Genomic DNA, 27,786 nt, shown 5'->3' with positions numbered 1-27,786 from the left:
CATTTGTGCCAGGGGGGGGTCAGGTTGGACATCAGGAGGAATTTCCTCATGGAAGGGGTGGTCAGGCACTGGAAGGGGCTGCCCTGGGAGGTGGTGGAGTCCCCATCCCTGGAGGTGTCCAAGGAATGACTGAATGTGGCACTCAGTGCTCTGGGCTGGGTGACAAGGAGGGGATCGGGCACAGGTTGGACTGGATCTTGCAGGTGTTTTCCTAAATAATTCTGGGATTCTGAGATGGTCAAGACCACTTGTAGAGCCTTACCTAGGGTGGCCAGCTGCTTGAAGTGCAGGCAGGCGTTGGGCTGGCCCAGCAGGTCTAGCCGGTGATAGAGCAGTTTGCTGCTGGGCACTGTGTTGAGGTTCTTCAGCTGCTTAACAGGGATTTCAGGCTGTATCACCACCACACACAGGATAAAGGACGTGTCCTGGACCTGGAAAACACGAGCAAGTCATCAAACAGAAACAAAATGTGGAGGATGTACAGAACTTGTATGTATTGGAGCCACTAAGTTGTACAAAACCCCCTTTTCCATAGTTAACATACCAAATAAAAATATTGTATTCTTTTTTTTTTTCCAGAAAACTAAATAAGACCTTCCTTTTGTTGCTCAATGAATAATTTGTAACACTGCTTTATAGATATTTTTTGAAGTATCGTTAACAGAGGAGAGACTGCAAGTTCACAGTGAATAAACACACACTGGTATCCCCTTTATGGACAGTACAGACAAATGAACTCTCAAAAGTAAGATTTTATCCTTTCCACTCCATGTGTTGCATGTGCCACATGTTTTACTGGTTTGTATATTTTAAGGACCCTACAATAACCAGACTAGCAAAGCCTGAAGTGTCCCAGCTGCTCTGCAAAGGGTGTTTGATATTATATGCAGCATTACAATATTAGAAAATTAGGTCCAGACACCCTCCTGTGTGAATTTCTGTTAAACAATGACAGATTCAATCTCTTAGAACTGCTCAGCCTAATCTTTTAGGTTGGATTTAACTTAATGCTGTGAAATGATCCACAAGTACTCTCTTGAGTTTGTTGGCACAAAGAAACAGCCAATTACTTCTGGCATCAGTGAAATTCACCTGGATTATATTTAACCTTAAGATTCCATTTTAATCCCAAGGTCAAGATTAGTGTTCAGATATGTTCTAAGCTGAAGAAAGGAAGGCTAGGAGCTCTCCTAAAGCTCTTACAACTGCTAATAGAGCTATAAACTGACTCTGTGCCATCCTAGTTTTTTTCCCTTACCATTTTCCAGGCATAGCTGACATTATAGGCTTCTTTTCCAATCTCTCTCAGCTTGTTGACGTGCCAAGACAGTGAGGAGTTCACAGGAACTGTGATGATCTGGCTGCCCAGGGGAATGCTGCAGTGGGAGATAAAACATCCAGCATTTTATTATTAAACACTGAGCAAAATTGTTACAACTTAAGCAAAACCTTCAGTTGTATATTTATAAAAATATCATAAGAATTGAAGAAATTAATTGTTATTTGTCCTTGGTGAAGAAAAGTGTATGTGTGCTGAAAATGCACTCGTGTACCCCCACATTTTGAGCTCACACATACTCAGATCAGGCAAAGGATAAAGAAAAACCTGGATCAAACAGTGAAAAATCTTCCTGACATGGAAGGGAAAGATTAGAAGGAGTATCCCCCAGATCAGATGTGGGAATCACTGCCTACACACCCAAAGATAAATGAAAAAGTTGGAGGAAAAACCAAACCAGAACTATTGGGGAACAAAAAAATTCCATCCAAGTATTCAGATATTGTAGGAAAAGGAACTCTACCCTCCATTCTCTTAAAATTCCTCTAGCAATACTTCTGAGCACTGCTCATGTTTGGATTTGCATCCCAGTTCCTCACCTGAGGATGTTCTGGCGCACCAGCTCAAATTTGGGGATGTTCTCATAATGGATAATATCCGTGTGGAGAGGGGGCTCGGACAGCAGGTAGGGCCTGGTCAGGGATGGGTGCATCAGAGTGTAGCCTAAAAAATAAAGATACAAACCCAAATGTTAAATGCAGTAAAACAACTAAGCCCAGGATGGATATTTGCAGGGGGGAAAAAAAGAATATACAGTAACTACACAGAGGTTTTGCATTTAACAGATGTCAGTGGCCAAGCAATGTTATCATCAAAGAAGTTGCAAATGAAACACAGCTCAAAGAACTAAGCCATAAAATGAGGTTGGATCAGAGGAAATGAGCTGAACACACATATACACCAGTTCTTCCTCCTTCCCTGCACATACAGAAAAACTTGGATGTCACACATGTAGAAAATCTCATCAAGTGTTTCCACATCAAACTCCAGGACAGACATTTCAAGTCGTGAAACCACCTAAAGTCTCCAGCAACTCTCAGACAAAACTAACCAACAACATACAATTAATCTGTCAATAAGTATTATCATTCATTACTTATAGACTATTTGGAGACATGAGGATTCAGAGTTTCCTTTCAGTGGTTAATGACCTCAGTGAGACTAGAAGGGATTATCTGAGCCAAATTACCTTTATTATCAATAAGGAATGTGTAGGAACCCAAGGAGTCTTGGTAATAGGTGACGTCTTCCAAGATATAGGCGAGATTAACATCCACTCCAACAATCCCCAGCAGCAGGTTCCCAAAGTAACATGGTTTGCTGACAGTCATTATCAGGCCTTGGAATGACAGAAACAACACAAAACCATCAGCAATATTATCTAGTTAATTATTTTTAGGGGGAAGAGAACAGGGACTTTAAAATTTCCACATGTTACACAATTAAATTTGATGTAGTATTCCTTGCTGGAACACGGACAGGGAAGCTCAGCAGGTTGTCTGTCATGTCTGGCTGTTGACAACCACTCTCCTTAATTAGCTAATTTCTGTGTTTCTGATAGTGACCTAAAGTACATTTAACCAATTTATTAAAACACACACCACAATTAATGTTTGGGGGGCTTTGACAGTGGATTACAAGTGGATTCCTTACAGATAAAATGCATTTGCATGAAAAGCCAAGATGGCATTTTGTTCCTTTAACATCATTTAAAGTAATTTAAAAAATAGGGGGAGGAGGAAGGAAGAGAATTTGTACTTATAAAGCAACAATAGGAATGAATTATTGCTCATCTAATTGCATGTTCAGAATATTAAACCTGCTCTGCTTAACTAAATTCCAGTATCACCACTGTACTGGGAATCATACCCATAATTACACAATGTTTTGGGATGTATCTCATGGCTGAGCTAAGAACTCTTTGCAATACCTTACTACTCTTATTTTCTACACCACTGCTGTTTGGAAATTCAGCAACTCTTCTCTCAACCCAATATAAAATTCATTTGCATGTATAAGCTTTTAAGTTGGAAATCTTTGCAAGACAAATCTTCTCTGTTGCACCATTTCTAATCTTTCGGTTGCTCAAATTTTCAATTATGCTTGGATATGGCTTTGGGAGAGGGCAACAATACAGCTTAATAACTCAGGTTAGGAAATGCAGGAAGGAGCAGGAGTTCTGACTCAGAAGAATAGTCTTAAGTCTGTTTTGGGACTCAACACAACCTAAACTCAGCAGCCCTGGAAAACTATTCAGCATAACCTCAACTAATCCTAAGTACAAGACAAGACTAAGAATGTACAAAGTCCTGAAAGAAGAAATACCAAATTTGTTCAATTGTCAAAGCAATATAAAATCACTGATGGATTTCCAGACATCCCTGTGACGTCACATCTCTTCCCAGAGCACTGGAGCAGTGCTAGAGAAGGGTCAGGTGAGCTGGCCTAGAACTAGCAGGGGTACACCCTACAACTCTGACCTTCCACTGAGCTGCAGGAAGGGCACCAGTCCCAAAGGGAAAGGGTTGGCAATTCAGCAGGTATTAGCTCAGGCAGTGGGACCCATGGCTGGGGGTGTGTACAGCCAAGGGAGCTCTGTCAGCACCATGGGAGCTGCTGAACCTCCTGAACCCAAAAAGGATCACCCTGCAGTGCAGGCTTACCCTCAGCATTAATTAAACTGTCTAATTTCTGCATTTCTACACATCACCCCCCACATGCTGGTTCACTGCCAGAAGTCTCTACAATTATCTACACCTTCAGTCTCTCCATTACTGGATGTAGTGGTGAGATCACTGGATGAGTGGTGGAACACACAGTTTTTGTTATCATGGCATCTAATTTTAAGGTATGGATCTTTCCTTTTACCTGAAAATTAGATGCCATGATAGCATCAGCCAGCTCAGGCTTCCTCCTCTGCCCAGCACTGGTGGCAGACCAAGTTTTGGCCCGTTTTGGACAATAATTAATAATCTCTCCTTGTGCCATTCGCTAAGCTGGTTTCCATCCCACTCTTACATAATCTGACAGCCAGTGCCCAGCATTCCCATCTCCACAGCCTGGACACAGGGAATGGATGATAAACTGGTTGTGAAGAGCCACTGCTTGGGGTGCAAAGACAGAATAAAGGGAACTCCAGCAGGAAGGATGACTCCAAAGTCACATTGATGGCTCCACAGGAAAGGGAAGCTCCAACAATAACAACGTTTTGTCTCTTCCTCTATGGGGATTTGTGCAATTCCCTAAATCTACCTGTGAGACCCCAAGCCATACACAAGTACTGAAATATTGAACCCTGCAATGGTACAGGGTGTGATGGATGTAATTTCAATGTCACAAGACTGTTTTCTTCAAGTACAAAGAACTTCTCTCCACAAATTAAATTACTGATGCTGTGTATGTACACATACATAAGAACAATTTTCACCCTGAGAATCCAAACTTTTTTTTTCATAATTAGACCTTCTGCAGATGAAAATCCTACTGGAAAAAGGCTAGGAAACACACCTGAGCACATCACTTGGTGAGACTATTTGGGAATATGTAAGCCAAGGGAAGCTGATCCCTTCTGTTTTTATACTCAAATCCAATGTCAGCACTCACCATCTCCCATTTCATCTGAGAAGGGCAGACTGAAAACAGCCTCGTCGATCATCCGGTTGGGGAGGTTGGTGTAGAACCTCCCAACTGTGGTCTCCAGGTTGCTCAGCTGGTTCAGGACCATCATGCTGCCCTTGGTCACAGGAAGGGCTGTTCTGTCTGGCACCCCATATTTCACCGAGTTCTGCTCTGCCAGGTCCCTCAGAAAGGCCAGTTCCTTCAACCCTGTCACCCCCTCTGAAACACAGATGCAAGAAACAGAAGGAAGCAGACAAAAGAACCTTAATTTCCATCAAGGCTTCTGTATCTTACTCCAAATAACTGTAAATAAAAGCAAAATTATACATCCTGTAGGACTGAAAATACTATATAATCACTATTTAAGTGATGAGGTAAAGTGCCTAAAGACTGGTTTTAGGAAGAGTAATTAGATAAAACAAAATTAAATAAGATTGCCTCTCACGTGCTGTTGCACAGTGAAATAATTTACCATGCTGTTCACATCCCCACTTTAAACAAAGATCTTTTAACAAAGACTTATGTGCCACATAAATCCACAGGACAGCTCTTTGTTCTCCACCGGTGGCTCGCCCACAGAAAGGACCAGGAGCGTCTCACCCACCCCTGGAGATAACAGGCTTTGTTCTTCAGCTTAAACATTAAAGTTTCACATTTTACACAAGTCCCAGGCTCAATTCCTGCACAAATCAAAGCCTTTTGCACGTATGAGTCTCAAATGAGTATTTAAATTTACAATCAAATCATACATTAGCTTAAGCTTTAGTTTCCTTGGTTAGAGTCCATGTGCAAATACAACAAACAGCCTTTGTGCTGAAAATGCTTTCCTGGAAGAAGCACAGGATGCCAAACTACTGGCAATGTGATTTTCATATTTACCTTCACTCTTAAATTGGGTCCCAGGTTATTAAAGCATTTCAGATTATGTCTGATGTCACATTTATGCTCTCTGGCTAAGGACTTAAACAGAAGTCACAAGTATTTCCGTTCTGCTGCACCAGGAACCAGGGCAGTGGCAGGAAGGTTTACAGTTGCAATAATTATCAAATTTAACTCAGTCTGGTTGCCACCAGACAATATTTTATATTCTGAGCAGCTGCACTGGGATACATAAGCATATAGTGGCACACATATATATATACCAAAGTAGGAACATCTGGATTCAGCCTCTAGATTCTAAGTGCCAAAATCCATAACAAACTGCTCCCAGTAAGGCCTGGAATTACATTTGAATGAGCTTCATAAACAAGCTGTGCAAGGACAGGGAATGTTCATCCACTGGAAATCACAACCATTTCTCACCATTCATAAGAGCATAAGTAAGAATCATGACTGAGTTATTGAGGAAACTGTTCTCTTCGTTGATGACACGTAGAGTAGCTTTTTTATCATCTTCAGAGGAGTCTTTTGATGTAATCCCAGCTGAGAGATAAATGATGACCATGTCAGTATCTAAAAGAGAATCACAGATACAGCAGAAAGTGCATTAGGTTTTTAACTCAAGCAAGACATGTGCTAAGAGCCCTTAATCTGCTTCCAGCCACACACTGCCAACAGCTTCACGTGTGAGAGTCACAGCGATCTACAGTGGATAAACACCCAGCAGCCTTATGAATTACAGCATTTATTATTAAACTTTCATTCTTAGCACTTACCAAACATCTGTTTGGTTCGGTGCCTTCCAGCCACCCAGGAGCACTGGGGTTTGTTTCTCCTGAGCAGACCCCACAGGCACCTTCTGGCTTAGTCACAGAATGGTTTAGGTTAGGAGGGACCTTAAAGATCATTCAGTTCCATTCCCTGACAGGGGCAGGGACACCTTCCACTAGCCCAGGTTGCTCCAAGCCCCGTCCAACCTGGCCTTGGACACTTCCAGGGATGGGGCAGCCACAGCTTCTCTGGGCAACCTGTGCCAGGACCTCACCACCCTCACAGGGAACAATTCCTTCCCAATACCCCACCTAACCCTGCCCTCTGGCAGTGGGAAGCCATTCCCCCTTGTCCTGTCCCTCCAGGTCCTTGTCCAAAGTCCCTCTCCAGCTCTCCTGGAGCCCCTTTAGGCACTGGAAGGGGCTCTAAGGTCTCCCTGGAGCCTTCTCTTCTCCAGGATGGACAGCCTGGCTGCCACCAGGCAGGAGCGTGCAAGTCCAGCTTCACAAAAGCAAAAAACCTGCAAGTTTTCTTTCCTGTCCCCTTTTCTCCTCCCACCCTGCAATCCTAAAGCCTGGAGCTGCTCACCCAGTGCCTTCCTATGGAGTAGGTTAGAGCGGAACACTTGGGAATGTGACCTGGCTCCTTGCACATGAATTGGAACATGTTTTTCAGGCTGAGGATGTTCTTGGCCAAAGTCCTGCCTCAGAGCCTTTGAACACGTCAATTCAAATCCCTGCTTACACCCCAACCTATTTCATCATATATATCTCAGGATTAAAAGTGGTTTGTGCATATAATTAATGGTAGGGATCATGCACCACAGTGCTAATCCAAAGCACTGGGTTAGTTGGTCATATCCCAACTTCGTTGTCTCATCTGGGTTTTTTGATGGGTTTGCTGTATTGGTTTTTAAATAGGTAAGAATGCTTTGACTTGCACATTTTGTCATCATGACTTGAAAAGAATTTCAGCCAGAACTGGATTTTGACACAAACAAGAGGTGCTGTTAATTTGGGGGAATTTCTACCTTAATTTTTTAAGGGCTATAACTAGGGGAAAAAAGCAAAGCCAGGTATTAAAACAGCTTTGCCTAGAGTTTAAGGAAAATTGTTGCTTTGTTTCCTAGGCTACAACGTAGATATTGGATCTGCAGTCAGGCATGATGCTGCAGTCTCAAAGCTCGGCTAGGAGGAGTAACATAAACCAGTCCGAAGTCTGCATCAGGGACCAGAGTCAACTGGGCATCTTATCATTCTGCAGCTGATCATCTTGTGCTATTTGATACACTGCACTTTGGAGAGCTGGAAAAGGCGCTTATATTCAGAGCACCATTACTTCATTTATCTACAGCACGTCTTTGTATATTTTATATATATATACATATGTGTATATATATAGCATGTCTTTGTATTTATATATTTATCTAGAGCATGTATTTGTATATTATATATAAATATATATATTATATATAAAATGTAATTAAATATATATACACGTACATATGCAACAGACACACATCTCATTTACTTAGAGTTTTCAGGGAATGCTGGCACTCATGGCAGAGCATTTTCTCACACTTTGGGATGAGGGTTGGCTGAGCAGGACTGGAATAGGAACTGGAATAACGCAGGAAATCCAGACGTGTTCAACAGCACAATTCTCCCATCTCACACTAGTTGTTCCCTTCTAACTTTTCCAGTGTGAATTTGGGATTGAGGCTGTATCTCAACAGCTTCCCTGACACACCCACACATTGTTCTCTGGGAACAGGATGTTAGAAAATTAGCGGGCAAATGAATGATATTTTTTTTCTGGGTTTATTTTTCTTTTTTAAAAAAGATGTAAAGATTATTTACAAGAAAATGAGCATGTTTTATAAACATCCTCTTCTCAAACCTACTGTGCCTCACCCTAGGAATTCTGAAATGTGCTATATACACATTAGGTCTTCACAATCTTTCACATGCAGAGAAAACCTAAATCCAAATCATTTGCATTTCACTTTCTGTACTTGTGCCCCAGAATAATTGTTTGATATGTGTGTTTTCACATTAATGAAGAATATGCCAAAACCTTCTAATCATAATATATAAACAGTGACAAACATGGAATCATGGAATGGTTTGGGCTGGGAGAGACCTTAAAGTTCATGTTGTGCCACTCCCTGCCATGGGCAGGGACACCTTCCACTAGACCAGGTTGCCCTGTCCAACCTGGCCTTGGACACTTCCAGGAGTGGGGCAACACTTTCAGGGATGGGGGATATGTAGGAGATATGTAGATATGTAGGAGGATGCTGCAAGACTCTACAGCTGATGTTCTTGGAATAACTCCTGCTGACTAAGGCATCCTATCCCAGCCAGCTTCAGATTGTTTATTTTTTATTTGACAGAGTTGCTCCCTTTCACCATTTTCCCAGAGGATGGTAAAATCCTACCCTTGCCAGCCCTACCCTTCAGCTAAAAGTAGTGCCCTGTGAGATAAAGGTCTCACTATACCAATGGCCTGAAGTTCAGCATTTGGCTGAACTGTAGCAAAAACACTATTTCACAAACAGAAGGAAAAGCATATGGATTGGGAGTGCATTTCCTCATTCTTTCCAAAGCACTTTAATTCTTGGACTTTTCCTCTTTCTCCTGTTCTGTACAGCATCTGGGCTGGTGTCCTCTGGGACACTGAAGGATCTGCACTCACTGCAGCAGGCACAACACCAGGCTGTGGGATTTAAACTGACTATCCCCGTGGAGATCTGGCTGCTTCCCCCACCCCACTGTGGCACTGCCAATGTTACTCAGTTCCAAGGAGCACTCACAGCACACAATCTGCCTTCCATGGCTTCCTGGCAAGCATATGTGCCACTCAATTCCACATCCATCTTTTCCACATCTTTCACCACATCCCCATTACAAAAAACACACAGAAAAACCCCATCTTGGGAATGGGAAGGAGAAAGCTCATAATGAGTATGCAAAGTTCACATGGGTATTCTGAGATGAAGGAAAATTTAGCCAGGACAACTTGGTATTCCATAAAATAACCCCCCATAGTTGGTATCCTCAAAAAATCCCCATTTCCCTGAGAAGAAAGGGCCACTTCTATAGGATTCCAGTTAAACACATTATCTGTAGACATATGTTCCAGCAATAATTAAATGAACCTGCAGAAGCAGGAAATTTCCTTGAAATGACCCCTGACCCCCCAAAATACACATTTGGGAAATAATTCAGCTGTCAGACAATTCAATCCTACATTTCCATATTTCAGTTCAAAGGAAAAGCGAGTCAGCAAGTGACACACACGAAAAGGGAATGGCCACATTCAGCTCATGCGGATTCCAGATCAAGGAAATGCCACTTAACAAAAACACGTGCTTCCCCCCCCTTTTTATTTTAATATTCAGCACACTACACTCCTCTGGCCTCAGTCAAAGTGAGAATGTGATATTTGCAAGCCTCAGAAATAATCAGGATTGCACAACAAGGGACTTACTTCCTTGGAGTTTTGTGCCATTGTTCGTGTTCCGAATCAACTGGAAAGCCTTCTGGAATCCCACAGCGTGCTGTGTGGAGCTGTCAGATGACTTTATACTGCTAACGAAGGTGGACATCTTCCTCTTTGTCTCACTGGTGGCAGGAGACAGGAATGTCTTATAGCACTGATCCAGGGAGCAGGTCCTGACTGTGTCTGCCACGGTCAACACGGAGATCTTGAAAGAGAAGAAACTCGATGGGATTACCTTCCTTTTAGGATTCTTAAAGCACTGATATAGAGAACACAATGATAAGCCAACTGAAGAGATTCCGTGGGTTTAAAACCCAATTGTTAGGAAATAAATGCTTGAGGCATAAATCCGTCAAATTTGAAAAGGATTAGACTTATGGTGGATTCAAGGAAAAGAGACTTTGCTCTTTGTTTCTCTGGCGAAGTCAGCTTGGCTCTGCTCCTACACAATAGTTAATACACTGTTCTGGGCAGGAGCCTGAGCGAGCCAGGGATAACTGAAAGGAAAGCCAGCAGAGAGCATTTTCAGGAAAGCCTGGAGTGCCTGGAGAAAAGTGGAGTGCATAGAGAAGATGAAAAAAAAAAAATAAACAACCCCTTTAAGAACTTTTCACAGGCAAAGCATTTTGCTGTTTTAGCATTTCAATCCAAGCAAGCCAACTCTGCCATCAGTTTTTATCCTGTAAATAATTTAAGGCATGTAGTGGTAACGCATTAATATACATATAACACACCAGTCTTATTAGTTCAGTGGAATAATTCATTATAAATTATGACTGATGCAAGACAGTCCCAGAATTAAGCATTAATTATATACCTGTGTAACAGGTTTCATAACCACTGAGCTACTGACCCAGTAATCTGTGTCTTAAGAGTATTGTCTGTATGAAGGCAAACACTTTTGACACTTAAGTGCTATTAATTCTGCTGAACCATAAGCATTATTTTACAACATTAAATCCCTCTAAAAGCACACAAGTGGTTTTCCCATACTGTTAATGAGAAGACTTAAGGCAAAGATTGTCATCATTTGTTCTTCAACTTGATTTGACTGAAACTCCCTTCCTACTCCAAAAAGAAAACCCAAGCAGAAAGAATGATCAAGGTCCCACCAGCAGAGAATTACTAAAAGTAAAACTAAACTGGAAACTTCTTGTGGTCCTACAGAAGCACCTGATAGGCCCCTGGTTGTAATTTGTATTGAAAAAAAGTACAGGTGAAGCAACTTTTTCATTGCCAAGTCAGTATCTGTGGCAGAGCAAGAAATAAAATCCAGATTTCTTGGCCCTAATTATGTTTCAGCTCACCCCAGTACCACAGCAGAATAAATAATTTCCATTTTTCAAAAAAAAAAAAACAGGTTCAGAAGTAAAATGAGGTGCTCAAAGCAATCTAGAACTTCATAAGTCATCAGGCTCAGAGCATGGTCCTCCTCACTGTATCACACCACTGACCATCATCTAAAGTCTCTGCTGAGTGAAGGAGCCTTTAAAGATTACTCAGATACAAGATTTTGCCTTAGATCAGTGGCTTTTCACCTTTTTCCCACCCTGTGGATCCCCAAGTATTTCCCCTGCAGTAGACAGGTTTCCAGAGGTGAGCTCAAGTCTCCATCACCCATCAGAGGCAGACCACAGATACAAGGAGACCATGGACCTGGAGTTAAAATCACCATTTTGGATGACAACCAAGAACTCAGAGCATGGCTGAAACCAAGGAAGATTCCTTGCCTGGAGAAGCCTCACCTTGTCATGTTCATCTATGGAGCTCAGGATGACCTGGGCAGCATCCTTGGCAATCTGGAGCTGTGTCTCTGTGACAGAGGCCCCGTGGTCCACAATGACAACGATGTGCTTGGACTGAGGGCGGACAGTCGAGACATAGACGGGCCTGAGGGAGAACACAATCCAAACCACTGTCACCAGACACCTTGTCATTTCCACTAAAGTGAAAACAGTCAAGAATTTAAAAAAAACCCCAAAGAACAATGAAGAAACAATAAATTAGAACAGGAATTTTTGCCTTTATGAAAACTTCTGAGAACATGAACACACAGAAATGGCCCTTGCTCTCACCCTCCTTCTGATTTCTTCCTGATTTTTTAACCTGAATCAGGTCCATCTCCCTCTGTCACAGCAAGTGCTTTCAGTCAGGAATAAGCAATTTTGCTGAAGCAGCAGCAGTGTTTGGGATCACTGTTTGCAGCAGTTCACATCAAGTTTTGAATTAAGCTTCGACAAGGAAGAAAAGCCTCCTGATAAATCCCGGGTGCCGGGAACTTCACTCACACGTGAAAGTAAGTGCAATAGTGGGTATGTGCTGGTTCTATGACAAGTAAAAACCTGTGCAACTGTGAGGAGTTCATTATCCCAGGGTGTTTGGTTTGTCGTAACAAGGGAATGCCTCTGGCCAAGGAAGGGTTTTCTCCTGGTACCCTGGAATGACTCTCACATAGGTCATGCTCCACAGCCACTTGGATCTGCCCAGTTTTACACCCCATGGCCAATGTGAGTTAACAATGGAGAGGGCTCTTGGTGCTGCAACATGTCTGTGCTAACATCAAAACCCACGTTTTCAGGGAAGTGGTGCTCAGATCCAGTTCAATATTGAGAGATGTGTGAAAGCGTTCGCAAGCTCTCATGCCAAGCTTCCAACCTGGAATAAATTAGGAAGATCCTCAGCACGGAGGAAGGATTCAAAAAGAAAGATGAGCCTTTTTCCTCTTTAGTCCAGACTCAAAACTTGTTACAGTCAAGTGTGAGTTTGGGGATCTAAATTTTATTATATCAAAGGCAGCCACAGAAATCTTATTAGGAGGCAAGGAAATGCAAAAGACTTTAGACAAGGCACTGCTACAAACAAGTGGCACAAATCAGTTCTTAACTGTAAAACAGCCTGCAGCTCTACACTGCATTCATACCTAGAACTGAAACAGGGCCTTTGATCTTCAAAGCACTGAAGCATTAACTAATTAATTCACCCCAACTACCCTCTGAAGTAAATATTACCAAAAAAATATCCCTTATTTAGCTACGGAAAAACTACAACCCAGACTAAGTGACTTGGGTAAAATCACCAGTGGTTTTAGTGTCCAAATTCTGACCAAGACTGGGGCACCCCCATTCTCACATCAAAGGACTGTACATTTCCAAGGCCACAGAAAACTTGATAAAGTTCAGATACTTTGAGCTTTGATGGCACATAGAAATACCATCTGTAAACATTTGACTGCTCAACCCTGACATGTAACCAAAACTCTCCTTAGTCTCTGTGCACTCCTGGCATGGAAATGTCCCTAGATGTGCTGATTCTTCCTCTGCACAGACTGATTAACTAATACAATTGGCTAATGTGTGACCAGAGATACTAAAACCACCTCACCTTCTCAGAAGATTCCTGCCTTGAGCCTTAATCAGTCCCATGGTACTGACAGCAAAAACTAGGGAAAAATACTGCACCTCAACTGCTTGGCATCCTGTGTACAGAACAGAAATATTCCCCCAAGCAGGAAAACCCTGCCATCCTTTTTTCTACATTTTTTAGCAGAAAAAGGAAGTTTCCAATATTGCTGCTTCCCTGCTATCCATGATGTGCCACCTGAGCCTGGGGTGGAGACTGGAAAAATGCTCCTTTCCTGTCTCTCATCCTTCTACCCCCCTCCCCAAAGCGATGCACCTGCCAAATCAGCAGAATACATGTTCACTACTTTATTATCAGGGGTCAAGTATGAGTCAAATATAAGTCAAATTTTCCCTACAGGCTGACCTACATTTTCCAAGTCACTGCTATTTACAGCTTATTTGACTTGGGAGAGGTGAGGAACCTGTATGTAATTTTATTTTACTTCAAAGCTCCTTAGAAGTGAAAACTGGTGCTTTAAAAAACAAACCTAAGAAAACCCAAGGGACTCCATTAGAAGTTACTCATGAATGTTGTCAACTTGGCAAAGCACAATGCTGGAATGAAATCAGTGCTTGAGGAATCCAATTTGAGTGCTTTTCCCAGGAAAATGGAAGGAGACAGACCATACCTGCTGCGGTGTTCGTAGTTGCCTTTGCACCGGAACTTGTGGGCTGGGAAAACAGTGAAAATCCCTTCTTCTGAGCTGAAATACTGCCATTTAATTCCTGGGTTAGACTTCAGGTTATCAGCAAGAACTGGAGGAAAAATGAAAAACTAAGTAGAGTGACAAAGGCAAAACTTGAAGGTATTGTTATTGTTATTCCTGGCCTCTCTTGTATGTTCTTGGAGAAAGATAACCAGGGTCACAACGTGGAATAAAAGTTGCTCTACTTGAGGACTGATAAAGCTTCACATCCAATTTGCAAACAGTTAAAGGCTTTTGGAAACTAAACACTGGATTTGACAGATTTTGCTTAATATGTGATGACAGTTCCTGAATCTCTGCAGTTTAACTGTGTTCCAAGAAGGCCAGCGCAAGGAAGGAAGAGATTAAGGCAATTATACATAATATGTGTAAATACCTACATCTACATGTAATGATAAATACATTGTCAATATAGTTTCCCTGAAAAAAACCCCACCTTAATGTTAAAAAAATCATGTGTTCTTTATACTGAAATAGCTCCAAAACATTTTGGAGCAGGTTTGCTGCTTACAGCTCCATAACCCAACCTGTTGACATTATATATTCTGAGTTCTGTTTGAAAATGTCTACATGAACATTTAGCAAAAATGTTCCTAAGTTGTGCAGTCAAGTAGAAACCAAGCTCAGAATACAACCCTAGGGTGGAGATCTCAAACACTCCTATAGTTTATAGGCCACGTTCATTACCTTTAAAATGTGCTTTCTTATTAAAATAATCTCTGAGGAAGCACCAATTGACACAATCAATAAAAGCAATTAAAAAACTACATATTACTAATATGACAAAACTGACTGGATTAGTAAAAACACAAAACACCATCAAACCCAACAACAAAATAAAGCAGCTACCCCAGGGCCAAGACCATGTGCACTAAGAACTTAAAAAGATAATAATTAATACACCAAATGAGGCCAACAGAGCGTTCAGATACTGCAGAAATCCCGAGCACTTGCAGCCCAGATGGGGTCAGTCACGTTTGAATCACTTGGGGCAGAGGTGGCAGAAAATCCCAGAATGGTTTGGGTTGGGAAGGACCTTAAAGACCATCTTGTTCCACTTCCCTGCCGTTTTCAGGGAATAAATCCCATGGGCACTGGGATTTCTGCCTCATAATGTGATGGGAATGTCCCAGCTGCCACCTGGAGCATGGACCTTGTCTGCTCTCCCTGCCAGTCTGGAGACATGAAGGGATTGGTGTTCATCCCAGGGGATCACCAGTGATACCAGGTTTGCTGAGTCCCTTAAAACAAAAGGAAAAACACTCCCAGGAGAGAGGGAATGGGAAGTCATTAGCATGGGAGTTACAAACCCTTTCCCACCACGGCAGTAACAGGATTATATTCCACTCAGGGCAAAACACCATCTCTACGTGCAGCAAAATGAAAATAAAGCCTAAATGTTTGCATTCTTTAGTTTTAAGCTAACAGTTAAAGTGGATCATCATCCCATCAGCTTCAAATGCATTTAAAAAAAAATATTTCCTTGCCACTTCTCCTTTCATGTTCTTTGATTACAGAACTAGAGAACTGGCACAGGGGGGCTCTGATTTCCAGCGCTTCACCTTTTGCTGAGCATTCCCCTTGGGACTGACACTGAAAATAGGCCAGTTTCATCTCCTGGATCTCTTGCATTATCAAATATGCCAATATTTGGGTTGGAAATGACTGCAGGGCACATTTCAAACCTTAGCCAGACACTCTACAACAAAATATCCACACTGAATACAGTCTCAGTTCAACACCCCCAACAGTTTAGCACTTACTCAAGTTTCCCAGACTGGCTGTGGCCACAATGTTCTCTCCACATTCAGCTCAGGGGAATTACCCTGGAAAAACCACTGTCTTGGGGTTTCCCCACTCCTCTTTGCCACAGTAATTTTGTATTCCCACAGTGCCTACAAGTCCCAGTGGAAGTCCTGGGCTGGGACTGTAGGGTTCTGTGCAAAAATGCAGCTTCACTTGAGCGTGGCTTTGAAGAATTTTGTGCCTTGATGGACCAAGGACTAGCAGAGATTCCTCTCCACATCCCCCCCCAAACACAATCATCCTGTTTTCTTCTGAACTGCTGGTTCACAGGATGGCAGTGCCTTGCAGGCAGGAGGGCCATGAGACTATAAACAATTTAAATTCTCCTTTTTATGTCTAGCCACCAGGATTTCATAGTTCTGGGGGTGAAGTCTGGCAGTTGTTTTTGTATAAAGAGGCTGAATTTCTGGCATTTAAGTTTTTGTTATGAGTTACAGAACTTGAAAAATGTATTTTCAAATCTGACATGTGAACACTCAGTTAAAGCCTGGATGAACTAACTTGTCCAGTGGAATTTTACCAACAGTATTAAAATAAAGGAGTTTATAATTAAGGAGGTTTAGGGGTTTTTTTAATCCTTGCTGTATTAAAGATAAACTTGTCATTCCCACAAGGCCACAATCTGTATTGTTTCCCCACGACAGTATCTGGATTTAAAAGTGTTCATTTTCCCCATAAAACAACTGGGTTTGAAACTCAAACTCTTTACAGCCTCGGTGCCTCTCTCTGCTGTTCTACCTTTTCACACAGTTCTGCTCATATTTCCTTTACTGAGTATGTTAGTTCAGTAACACCCTCCCCAGAGACCACCAATTTTATCCAACCTCTGCTTGTTTTTCTCTTTTTTTTTCTCTTTTTCCTACGACCACAGTAGATAAGCCATGGCTGAAAAACCTTTAGTTCTCATCTTAACTCAAAGAGTAATTTCATTTTTCATTTTCTGGTCAGGTTCATTTGTGCAAGTATGAGAAGGTACCCACCTCCCTGTTCTAATCCAAAGTACATCTTGGGCCCCCAACACAGGAGAGATGTGGACACATTGGAACAAGTCCAGAGGAGGCCACGGAGCTGCTCCAAGGGCTGGAGCCCCTCTGCTCTGGAGACAGGCTGGGAGAGCTGGGGGTGTTCACCTGGAGAAAAGAAGGCTCCAGGGAGACCTTAGAGCCCCCTCCAGTGCCAAAAGGGGCTCCAAGAGAGCTGGAGAGGGACTTGGGACAAGGGCCTCGAGGGACAGGACAAGGGGGAATGGCTTCCCAGTGCCAGAGGGCAGGGTTAGGTGGGATATTGGGAAGAAATTCTTCCCCTGTGAGGGTGGTGAGGCCCTGGCACAGGTTACCCAGAGAAGCTGTGGCTGCCCCATCCCTGGAAGTGTCCAAGGCCAGGTTGGATGGGGCTTGGAGGAACCTGGGCTAGTGGAAGGTGTTCCTGCCCAGGGCAGGGGGTGGAACGAGATGAGTTTTAAGGTCCCTTCCAACCCAAACCTGTCTGGAATTTTGTGGTTATGACTCTGCGATTTTGTATTACTGAGCACATACAATCATTTTGCTTTTCTAAAGTGAAGCATCACCACTAAATAAAGACCCAGCCTTGACCTCACACCACCTGGAGGAAGCCAAGAGTCCCAGCATTATAAACACAGAAATCTTAGTGGAATTCCTCAGTTCTGGATACAGATTGCCCATGAGCTGGCATTGCCAAGTCACTCAGAAACCTCTGTCCTCTCCACTTCCAATGCAGCACTATCTGACCCCAAATCCTGCTGCAGACTGGAAAAGTTGGAAAGTATTAACATGACAGCAGTTGAAAAGATCATTCTCTCTAATTATAAATATCTCACAAGGCGAAAAGGACTTTTAGGAAGAAAGCCCTGTGTGATAGAGTTTATAAAACTTCAAAGGGAATGCGATATGATAACACTTAGCACTTCTAGATACCACTTTACATCTTCAAAGCACAGTCAAATCATTAACTAATTAATCTTCAAAGAACAGCACAAACAGTCAGGGAAAAAAAAAAAGGGAACTACTGAACATAATTGCTCATTATAAAAGAGTTTCTTAGAGCCCTCCTCTTCAGCATTACATTTGATGAGCTGCCGACCCCACAGCTCTGATCCCACAAAAACCAGGAAAGTTTAATTGTCCGTTCTCCTCTGACAAGTATCTCCATTAAAAAACATCATCATGAAGATACTTTAGTGCTCCCCAGAAACAACAGTTTATTGTACAAGTAAAGACATTCTCTAACTCTCCAGACCTACAAATCTCATCCAGGCTTTTCCGAGTCAAACCTTATTCCAGCTCGTATGTTTTCCCCAGGAATAAAAGCTCTGCAGCTCGAACACAATTAACATTCTGCTGATGGCATGAGCCAGGACAGAGCCCAGCTCAATTCTTAGGAGCTCTGAAGGGAAAAGTAGTAAAAAAAACTTTCATTTTAAGGAATGAGACCAGATTCCTTGATTAAAAGGGTTTGGAAGAGGGGTATTAACTCCTCTGCTCAAATACCTCCCAGCTATTTTAACTCACCCAAAATCAGTTTAAAGTACGGCAATACAAGGAACATGACCAAGGCTTTGCTCGTTCTGGAGTCAATGATCCCTGTGGATCCCTTCCATCTCTGGGTACTTTATGATTCTAAGATTTTAAATGATCAACACCTCGAATAAAACACAGACAAAATTTATTGGGCAACTTGGTGCCATCTCTGCATATTGCTGCGGAGGAGCACTCTGCTGAAGCTGCCTGGCTTGGAACAGACCTTTCAGCACTTTTAAGGATGAGAAGGAGAAAGATTTACTGGTTCCTTGTTCATTCAAAAAGAAAAAAACTCCAAAGGAATCTGATAACATAATGCACTGGGGCTCTGGGTAAGATTTTGTCCCTTAATAAATAAAGGACTATTCATCCCAGATCTCTTTAACTAACCAAAGCCTGCGATTCCATCTGAAGAATAAAGACTTTCCCCTTATCTACTTTGTTGTAATGGCTAAAAGTAATCCAAATGCAGAACTTAAACCAAGATAAAACCTTTCTGAGACATTAAAAAAAAAAAGCTACCTAATATAAAGAAAAAACAGTGTTAAAAGCATTTTTTAAAGGTTGAAAAGAGACATATCTATTTCTTCCTTCTCCCTCCCTTCCCTAAAATTAATCCAAGTCACAGAATATTCTAAGCTGGAAGAGACCCACAAGTGTTTATTTTCTTTTTACTATAATAAATACAACAGTGCTGCAAAAAAAATGATCTTGGAAAGTTTCATAAACTCCACTCACCCTTCTTAAAACACTGTTCAGACTAGAATTGGGGGTTGCTGTCCTCACCAAGGGCTCTCCCAGGCTCTGCTCCTGTGGCTTGCCCAGAGTCTGCGGTGCAAATTCCATTCCCTTCCAACACCTACAACTTCACCACTCTGCTCCCACTTTCTTACAGTGAGCACAGGGTGAGCCAAGATTAACATTTCAAGAATTGAGGTGGAGGTTGAGCAGAGCAGGGTTTAAATTTATGTTTTGCCCAGAGCTTTTTAGAGGCCGGGTTATTTAAACTGCAAAACTTGTGTGGGAAGAGAGAGATACTCCTGGGAATTTTTTCTTTCCCGTTAAGAATGAAGTGATCAGCTCATTCAGGAAGTAAGAATGAAGTGATCAACTCATTCAGGAAGACAACCTGGATGATGGGCAGGCCAGGCTGGTTTGGAAACTGTAGGAAAGCTAGAGAAGAGTATGGGAGCTCCTATTTCTGGGCTGGAGGAGGAGAAGGATTTCAAATCCCTTCTTTAGGAGATGATGCATGTGGGGTCCTCTCCACCACGCTGCATCCAGTGGGAAGGACTGTATGATATCATTTTGGGGAAGTTGTGGCTTCCCATCCTGCCTCTAAGTCAAAACAAGCAAAGCAAGGCAGGAGAAAAAATACACAATAAAAACACCCAGATGTGCCACAACTCTTGGGCTTTTTAGAGCATAAAAATATTCCTCACCAGCTCTGCATGCAGACACTTTAAAGAGAAGAAAGAAAAATATGGGATTAGAGGAACATCTTTCCTGTTTAATTGTAATTTTCTTTCAAAGGTGGTTTTAGTTTAATGTGTGTATGTTGGTAGATTTATTGAGAAACAGGTCCTGTGCAGACCCAGGGCTCTGCCTCAAGTGGACCCTGGAAGGTAAGTGGTTCTACAGAACTGGGACACTGATGAATTAAGATAAAATCAAGAGTTTCAAGAGACAGACGACACTAAGTAAGTACTTCCAAAAGCATTTCTAACCTGGCAACATCTCCCCAGCTGTGAAGATGCTGCTGCACTGACAGCACTCCATCCTTCTAACCAAAACTGCCTCCCCATCTGTTTATATCCACAGTCTGCCCCAAACCAACTGTTATCTCAGACCAAGAATTCCTTTGGGAAGAGACTGATTTTTTGGCACAGCAGGTCCTGGCCCATGGCTACATAAGCAAGAGCTATAGATACAACCAACAAAATATCCTTGACCCACAAAACAAACACTGAACCTCACTTCCTGAAACCTTCCCACATCCAGTTTATCCCAAACCCCAAATATTTCTGCAGTCACACAGGGACACTGCTCCGGACATGGGCAATGTCCAGCTCCACACCAGCTTCATTCTGCTTGACTCTCCTGGCAGCAGCTGCCCCTGAAGCCACACCAGTCCCTGCTCTGGGACAGAGTGGTAGAGCTCACATGGTTGAGATGTTCTCAACAGAGGACCAGGGAAGGGAAGGTGGGAACTGTCATCAACCACAGCTGTGGCTGCCCCATCCCTGGAAGTGTCCAAGGTCAGGCTGGACAGGGCTTGGAGCAACCTGGGCTAGTGGAAGGTGTCCCTGTCCATGGCAGGGGGTGGAATGAGATCAGCTTTAGGATTCCTCCCAACCCAAACCAGTCTGTGACTCTGTGATGATCTCACAGACTTTCAAACACCTTCAATAAGGAGATGAGGTCTAAGAGTATTGTACCTCACCTACAGAAAACTTCACTTCTCATTTCATTGAGTGTGTACCCAGGATCAACTTTGGTTTCTCAAAAAACCCTGTTTCCATCTCATTTTTCTGCATGAATCCATTCCTTCCAGCCCAGGCATTTTCTCACTAATAAAAATCTCCCCCCAGGGCTGTGTTTCTGTAACAGTAAAGCTGGAGGAGAGTCTGCTGTCAATAAATCCTGAAGCACTTCCCTGTTCTTACTCTCCCTCCAATTCCCTCTTCTCTTCTGTTGCCCTTTCCTGCCAATGCCATTTTTTGAAGCTTCTCCTTTCATCAGGAAGCTTTCAAGCCAGAGGCAAGGGAAGAGGAGGCACTTGAGTCTCACTTAGAGCCAGGACAGCAAGAAACTTAAACACATACTCTATTTATGTAAGAATTTAAACCAGAAATGTAAAAAATGGTTACAGGAAACTATGACTTATTTGTTTTTCACCACTCAAAAATAAGAAATATTTCTTGAATACTTTTTTTACATCCATCTCCTGCAGTAGAAAAAGATTTTTATTTAATAAAAAACATTAAGTGATTCATTCAATGCTTTGCTTTTACAACAGTGCCTGTAAACTTGTTTTCAGATATTATTTTGATTAATCACTGCATGGGATTTCATACATTATTTTAATAACTTGTTTGGGTTTGTTTTTTTAATTAAGAGATGGGTAAAACAAAGCCCAGCAAATCACAGTGAGTGAACAAAGACTGCCTGTCTTTAGGGTGGAAAACACCACACAAATCATGGGGATGAGATGCATGTCAGGAAATCAGCCTGGCCAGCACCTGCATCCAAGATGTGGAATTCAGTGGGTGGGATGGAAAAGAATCTGTTCATTTTGCTTTTGGTTTTTACTTCTTTTTACATTGCATTAGAAATTCAGAAAGCAAAGCTATAAGAAGGGACACAGTAAGGGAGGTTATAAAATTTTGGGGTTTCTTCACCCAATTTGTTGCAAAATATGTAAATGCTCTGTGCTTGGTGAGAGTGGAATGGCAGCTCTGCCACTTCATCAGTCAAGTTTATTCCAAAAGACGCATGAAAATTAAAATAAAATAAAAACATCCCAAGTCTGCATTACTTCCCCCCCAACAATTAACAGACAAAACCTCTCAAAATTAAATCCACAACCAAAGTCTATTAGTGTTCTCTAATTTACAGCCCTTAGGCACCATAAAAAGTTGAAAAGTAAGATGAAAAAGCTGGACAAAAGTATGACTAAAACCAACTCAAATCCCTGTATTAATCCAGGCTGATTAAGATGCAAAAAAAGTAAACCTTGCTGCACCAGAGGACCAAAAGCTGAATTTTTCAGGGATAAGTCATAGGTATTTTGGGTCTAAGCATAGTTCTAACTCTGTAAATGTGTCGAGAAATACCCTGTCAAGACAAAGAAAGGAAATATTTTAAGATGTCCCTGTATTTTGTAGTTTTTGCATATCACTGCAAATGCAGCCTCACATTAGCTGAACTCAGCTAAGAAGATCAGAGAAACTTCCTGGCATGGCCCCTCCAGCAGCTGACACTGCTGATACCAAAGCAGACAGGCCTAGGAAGGAAAAATGCCTTGGAAAAAAAAAAGGAAGAACTAAAACGTGCATAAGCCACAACAAAATTATCCATGGTGGGCTGGAATCAAATCTTCATGACATTTCTATCAAGTACTCAGACTAAGGGCATTACTTGAGGTATCATTTTTCAATCATGAAATCTCAAATTAAGAGCAGGGTGACAGTTTGAAGGGGAAATAAAAGCTTGTTGCTATGGCAATCATGCAAATTCTCTGTGCCAAGGAAATGTTCAAGTCTAATGGAAAAAAACACCCCCTACAAGAGAAGGAAAAAAGCCCAAAGTCTCCTACTTACCAGAATTTAAGTCCCGTCCAGGGTTGAAGGCTCTGCTGTTGACAGTGGTTGAAAGTCTGTCACAGCTGATGGTCCTCGAAACGTTGGTATTGAAATTTCCATCAAATCTGAAAAGACAACAACAGGATTACCAACTGAACTCTAGCTATTAAACCTACACAGTATTTACAAAGGAAGCATTTATTTTTAATATTTTAATGAAAATAAGTATTTTGGAAACTCCAACATTATGTATATTTTAAGGGTCCAGGAAAAATTGTGGCAGTCCCATCCCTGGAAGAGTTCAAGGCCAGGCTGGAGCAACCTGGTCTAGTGGAAGGTGTCTCTGCCCATGGCAGGGGGTGGAATGAGATTAAGGTCCCTCCCAACCCAAACCAATCTGGGATTCTACAGATCAATTTTAAATCTGTTTTCTGTGAAAAACTTGACGATTTACATTCCAAACAGCAGAAGGAATTTTACAGTCTGAAGTTTTGTTTTGGTTAAATAATTCAATACATTCATAACTCTAATGCAAAAAGTATTCTAGTGCATAGTTTTAACAAGAAAACTATAAAATATCATTAAATCAATGCCTTAAAAAAATTAAATAAAAAGGGTTATTTTGAACTGGGAAAACCTCTGAAGCTTTCAAGGACTTAAATGCAGTTTTGTGTCATTTACATAGGCCAATTTTATTTGATAACATTTCTGTGACCTTGAATATTCTGATGACATTAGACAGTGTGATTACTCTTGTACTTCAAAAAACCTATTTATTTCTAAACAAAGAATTTTTCTGCCATTTTTCTGTTCCTAAGAAATAACAAATTGAGGTCTGCATAACATCCTGTTCTGGACAAAGAGTTCTAACCAGCCTTTGTGGTGTGAAAGCTGATAATAAACAAGTCTTGGAGAGAAACTGGGCAGAGCAGGGGTTTGTTCAATACCATCAAGAGTTCCAACTACTTCAAAACCAGTGAGTTCCAACTACTTCAACCAATATGGTGCCTGGTAAAGATGGGAAGACACTGATTTTCTGGTTCTGCCCTTAGAGTGGTTGCTGTAAGGGCTGGTTTGTAGTCACAGACAATAAAATAATTCACTTCTAAATCGTCCCCTTGAAACAACAATTAGCAGGAACAAAACCCACAGACAGATGGAACTGGTTACCACAAGGAAATTTCAAGTTGTGACCACATGAAGAGGGTCTTCTTAAGCAAACTAAACCTCTCCTAATTCAATAGACTTTATTTCAGCCCAATTCAGAATCATTTCATTCTGCAGGGATGTGGTTGAGCAGCCCCACGTCAGCCCAGAGCCTTCCCCTCTGGGTTTGTGGGGTCCTCACATGAACGATGTAGGAAAACCTTTTATGACTTACAAGTGAAAAATAACTAAGAAAGATAAAAATAGATGTTATTAGGATTAAGATCAGCACCTCTGTAGGTGACTGGATCCACTTGCAGAGATTTCAGCCTTACAAAACCAGGCAAAGGCTGCACACACAGGAGTTTGCCTGTTGGCCATGGTCCATGCCAATACAAACATATTTAAGGTTAGGCTGTTTTTTTTTCCTTAAAACAGAGGTTTAACTTCTGTTATGAGTGAAGAGGACAGCACAGCCTCCTCACAAGCTTAGAAATTTGCCCTTCAAGTATAGAAGCCATGTCCCAAGAATGTACTATTGAATTCCTTCCCGATTTTCTGAATTAGAAATAAGGAAAATTATCTTTTCTGCAAAGGCATAACAAAGCCTCAGATACTGAATCCTTTGGTCTTAACGTCAGATTAAATTGTATGACTCCTGTCACACAAGTCTCATTTTACACGGTTAGAGCCCATCAGACTGGAAGCTCTACATGAAGAAGCCCTAATCAATCTTGAATTTTTGAATTTGCAGAATGTGATCATTATTTATTACCAACCCCTTAATTTTAATATCATCACTGCCACGTCAAAATGTCAATAAAAACGTCTCCTTAAACTGAGATGCTTGAAAATTAGTTTAATCTACATCCGTAAACACTGCAATCCTAAACTAACTGTGTTATTCATAAAGGAGATAAATGAAATTACCAGTGAACAGTTAGTTAAAAATAAAAAAAAAAAGAAGAAAAAAGTCATGTATATTTGGGAATAACGATTTGCCCTCTGCACACTTTCAAAATTACATAGAATAAATGCAGTTTATATATAGTTATACCCATTTTGGTCACTATTTTTAAAATACATACATAAATACTGGGTAAAAAATACATTTTTAAGTTGCAGATCTTCTACCATATAGTTGCAAAGGTAGACAGAGAATGCAAGGTTTGGCAACAGGGAGCCCCAGAGCAGTTTGTCCAAAAATTCTCTCTCTCATCCCTTAACAAATATTTTACATAGCTCAGACTTTTGACATATTTGGGTTACCCTAAATGAACACAAATGTTAACTCCTCTTGCCCTTCTCCATCCCCACCTCAATTAGGAACTTGCTCATCAATGGAGAAATATATCTAATTGTGGCAACTTCTCAACCCATCAAACACACTCAGTGATGAGGGAAGGGAGTAACACCAAGTACAGCAAGGACAAGGACAGGCAGATAAATTTTTGCTCTACAAAAAGCACTGTGGGTTCCTTAGTGGCCACAGATGTTCAGTGCTTTTGGTATTTTATCCCAAAGAGCTCAATCAACAGCACTCCATTGGCACTGGGGTTTTGATTCAGGACTCAGGTAGGGACAAAGATCCTGATCATCCTTTGGGTGATCAGAGAATCACAGAATGGTTTGAGTTGGGAGGGGCCTTTAGAGGTCATTGAGTCCCACCTCCTGCCATGGACAGGGACACCTTCCACTAGACCAGGTTGCTCCAAGCCCCATCCAACCTGGCCTTGGACACTTCCAGGAATGGGGCAGCCACAGCTTCTCTGGGCAACCTGTGCCAGGGCCTCCCCACCCTCACAGGGAACAACTTCTTAATATCCCATCTAACCCTGCCCTCCTTCAGCTTAAAGCCATTCCTCTTTGTCCTGCATGGCCTTGTAAATAGTCCCTTTTCATCTTCTGCATTATCCTGGCTCTTCACAGTAAGGAAGAGAGAGTGAGAAATGGACCCTCCTGACCAGCACCTCCTCTCCCAGGATGTGAGATCAGGAATGATCCTGTGTCAGACACCAAAAACAGCCAAACTGTGATGCCTTTGAGCTCTGCACGGGCTCATCATTCCGCTGGGAACTGCTTGTCGACATTATTGGCACCTGCTCCCTGAGAGCTCTCCCAAGTCCTCTCCATCGAGGAAAAACCTCGACATTTTGCAGGAACGCAGTGCTCAGATCCAGGCTGTGGCTTTTCCCATCCCCATTAAAATGTAACCACTCCAAGAAAATCACAGCTCTTACCAAGCGAACAAAACTGTTGATTTTTTGTTGGCTAAAGAATGTCCAGCCTGAGATTGATTGATAATGGATGGGTTTCACAAAAAAGCATGTTTATCTTGGGGCAAAACCAAAAAACCTGCAACTTAAACATCTCCATGCTAAAGAAATATTTCCGAGCAACACTAAAGAACAAACTCTGAGGGAAAAATAATGACTTTTCAGGATGTAAGCAAATTGTCCCAGTGCTCCCATCAAAATCCATTAGCCATGGCAACACGATACCTTGTTAGCAACTAACATTATTCATGTCTCAGAACACAGGCAGTAAATGTTGGGGTTGAATTCAAAATCATCAGGTTTGACTCTGCCACGCCTTCTAGGAAGGCAAAAATAAAGTAATCTCTCCAAACTTCCTTTTGGAAGCTCCTGCAGCCCCAAACCCCTCATCACAGGCAAGAGGATCAGAGTTTTAGGTAAAAACCCCCCATTTACATTGCATTTTTTTATTGGAGCATTTTAATGCAAAAATCAACAAAGTCTTCAGCTTTTCTCAGTAAGCAAGTTTTGTGTTACCCCTCAGGAAGATGAAGACATGGATGCCTAAAAAATCTGCAGCAGAGTTGGGAAAAGGAAGCAGAAAATTATTGCAGCACATCTCATTCCTCCTTCTTGTTACAGCACACGAGTAGCAAAAGGAAGTACAGTTAATGAGAAAGTGGTATAAATAAAATATGAAGAATTGTTTTAAGTCACATAAATTAAAGACTAGCCCTCAGACAGACCTGTCATCCAAGAGCAAGGGCTGCTCCAGACTGAGCTAACGTGGGATATCTACTTCAAACCTCTTTTTAGATGCAGTTTGCCTTAAAATTGACTTTTTGCACTTTGCAATGAAGTGTATTTTTAAAGTGCCACTGGTTCCATGACACAAGGACCTTGAGAGGAGACTAGTTCCCATCACAAGTGCACATCCTTAGATAAACAAGACCAGGAACTGGGCAGAGGCAGCACTGTGGCAACTTTACGTTGTAATATTTGCCATCATTTTAATTACACTGGAGAATTTTCCACATTTTTCTTTTGGGTGCTTCTAAGTTGTTTTAATTCAGAATAATATATTTGAGCATCTTCCCCATTAAAGCCACAATTAAAACTAAAGCCCCAGCACTGCCAAGTTGCACTTACAGCAAATGTTTATGTTCTTGGCTGTAACTACCGGTTTTACCTTTACAACATATTTATACCTTGCACATTTTCCACGCTTATTTCAAACCATACAAACCTTCCCATCACTAGCTTTGGAAGAAGTTAAAAAGCCCATAAATTTATGTATTTTAATATTTGAAGAAAAGCATTGCTCAGCACCCTTTCTCTGCTCAGAGACAATTTTTACCAGTGTCTTCCCTCATTTTTCACCTGTCTCTCTTAACTTTTACCAGTGTCTGCCTAAATTTTTATCAGTCTCCCTAAACTTTTACCAGTGTCTCCCTTAATTTTTACCAGTGTTTCCCTAAATTTCTACCAGTGTCCCCCTAAATTTCTACCAGTGTCCCCC

The 27,786-nt window shown here is 41.7% G+C and overlaps 1 protein-coding gene across 3 annotated transcripts in view; it reads right to left on the bottom strand.

Annotated features, from left to right (window-relative positions):
- Positions 1-27,786, bottom strand: part of CACHD1 (cache domain containing 1) — a 95,051-nt gene that overhangs the window by 21,035 nt on the left and 46,230 nt on the right. For all 3 annotated transcript variants that reach the window (XM_027694372.1, XM_027694373.1, XM_027694374.1), the window contains exons 4-13: positions 22,885-22,991; positions 14,142-14,268; positions 11,857-12,001; positions 10,100-10,316; positions 6,260-6,409; positions 4,943-5,176; positions 2,529-2,678; positions 1,879-2,002; positions 1,259-1,376; positions 263-431 (exon numbers count right to left, since the gene is read on the bottom strand). In XM_027694372.1, the coding sequence (XP_027550173.1) occupies positions 263-431; positions 1,259-1,376; positions 1,879-2,002; positions 2,529-2,678; positions 4,943-5,176; positions 6,260-6,409; positions 10,100-10,316; positions 11,857-12,001; positions 14,142-14,268; positions 22,885-22,991 (1,541 nt within the window). The remainder of the gene's footprint in view (positions 1-262; positions 432-1,258; positions 1,377-1,878; positions 2,003-2,528; positions 2,679-4,942; positions 5,177-6,259; positions 6,410-10,099; positions 10,317-11,856; positions 12,002-14,141; positions 14,269-22,884; positions 22,992-27,786) is intronic.

The sequence above is a fragment of the Neopelma chrysocephalum genome, unplaced genomic scaffold (genome assembly GCF_003984885.1).
Source record: "Neopelma chrysocephalum unplaced genomic scaffold, ASM398488v2 Primary Assembly neopelma1_97, whole genome shotgun sequence".
NCBI classification, from domain to species: Eukaryota; Metazoa; Chordata; class Aves; order Passeriformes; family Pipridae; genus Neopelma; species Neopelma chrysocephalum.
This window is presented reverse-complemented; position numbering and strand designations above follow the sequence as displayed.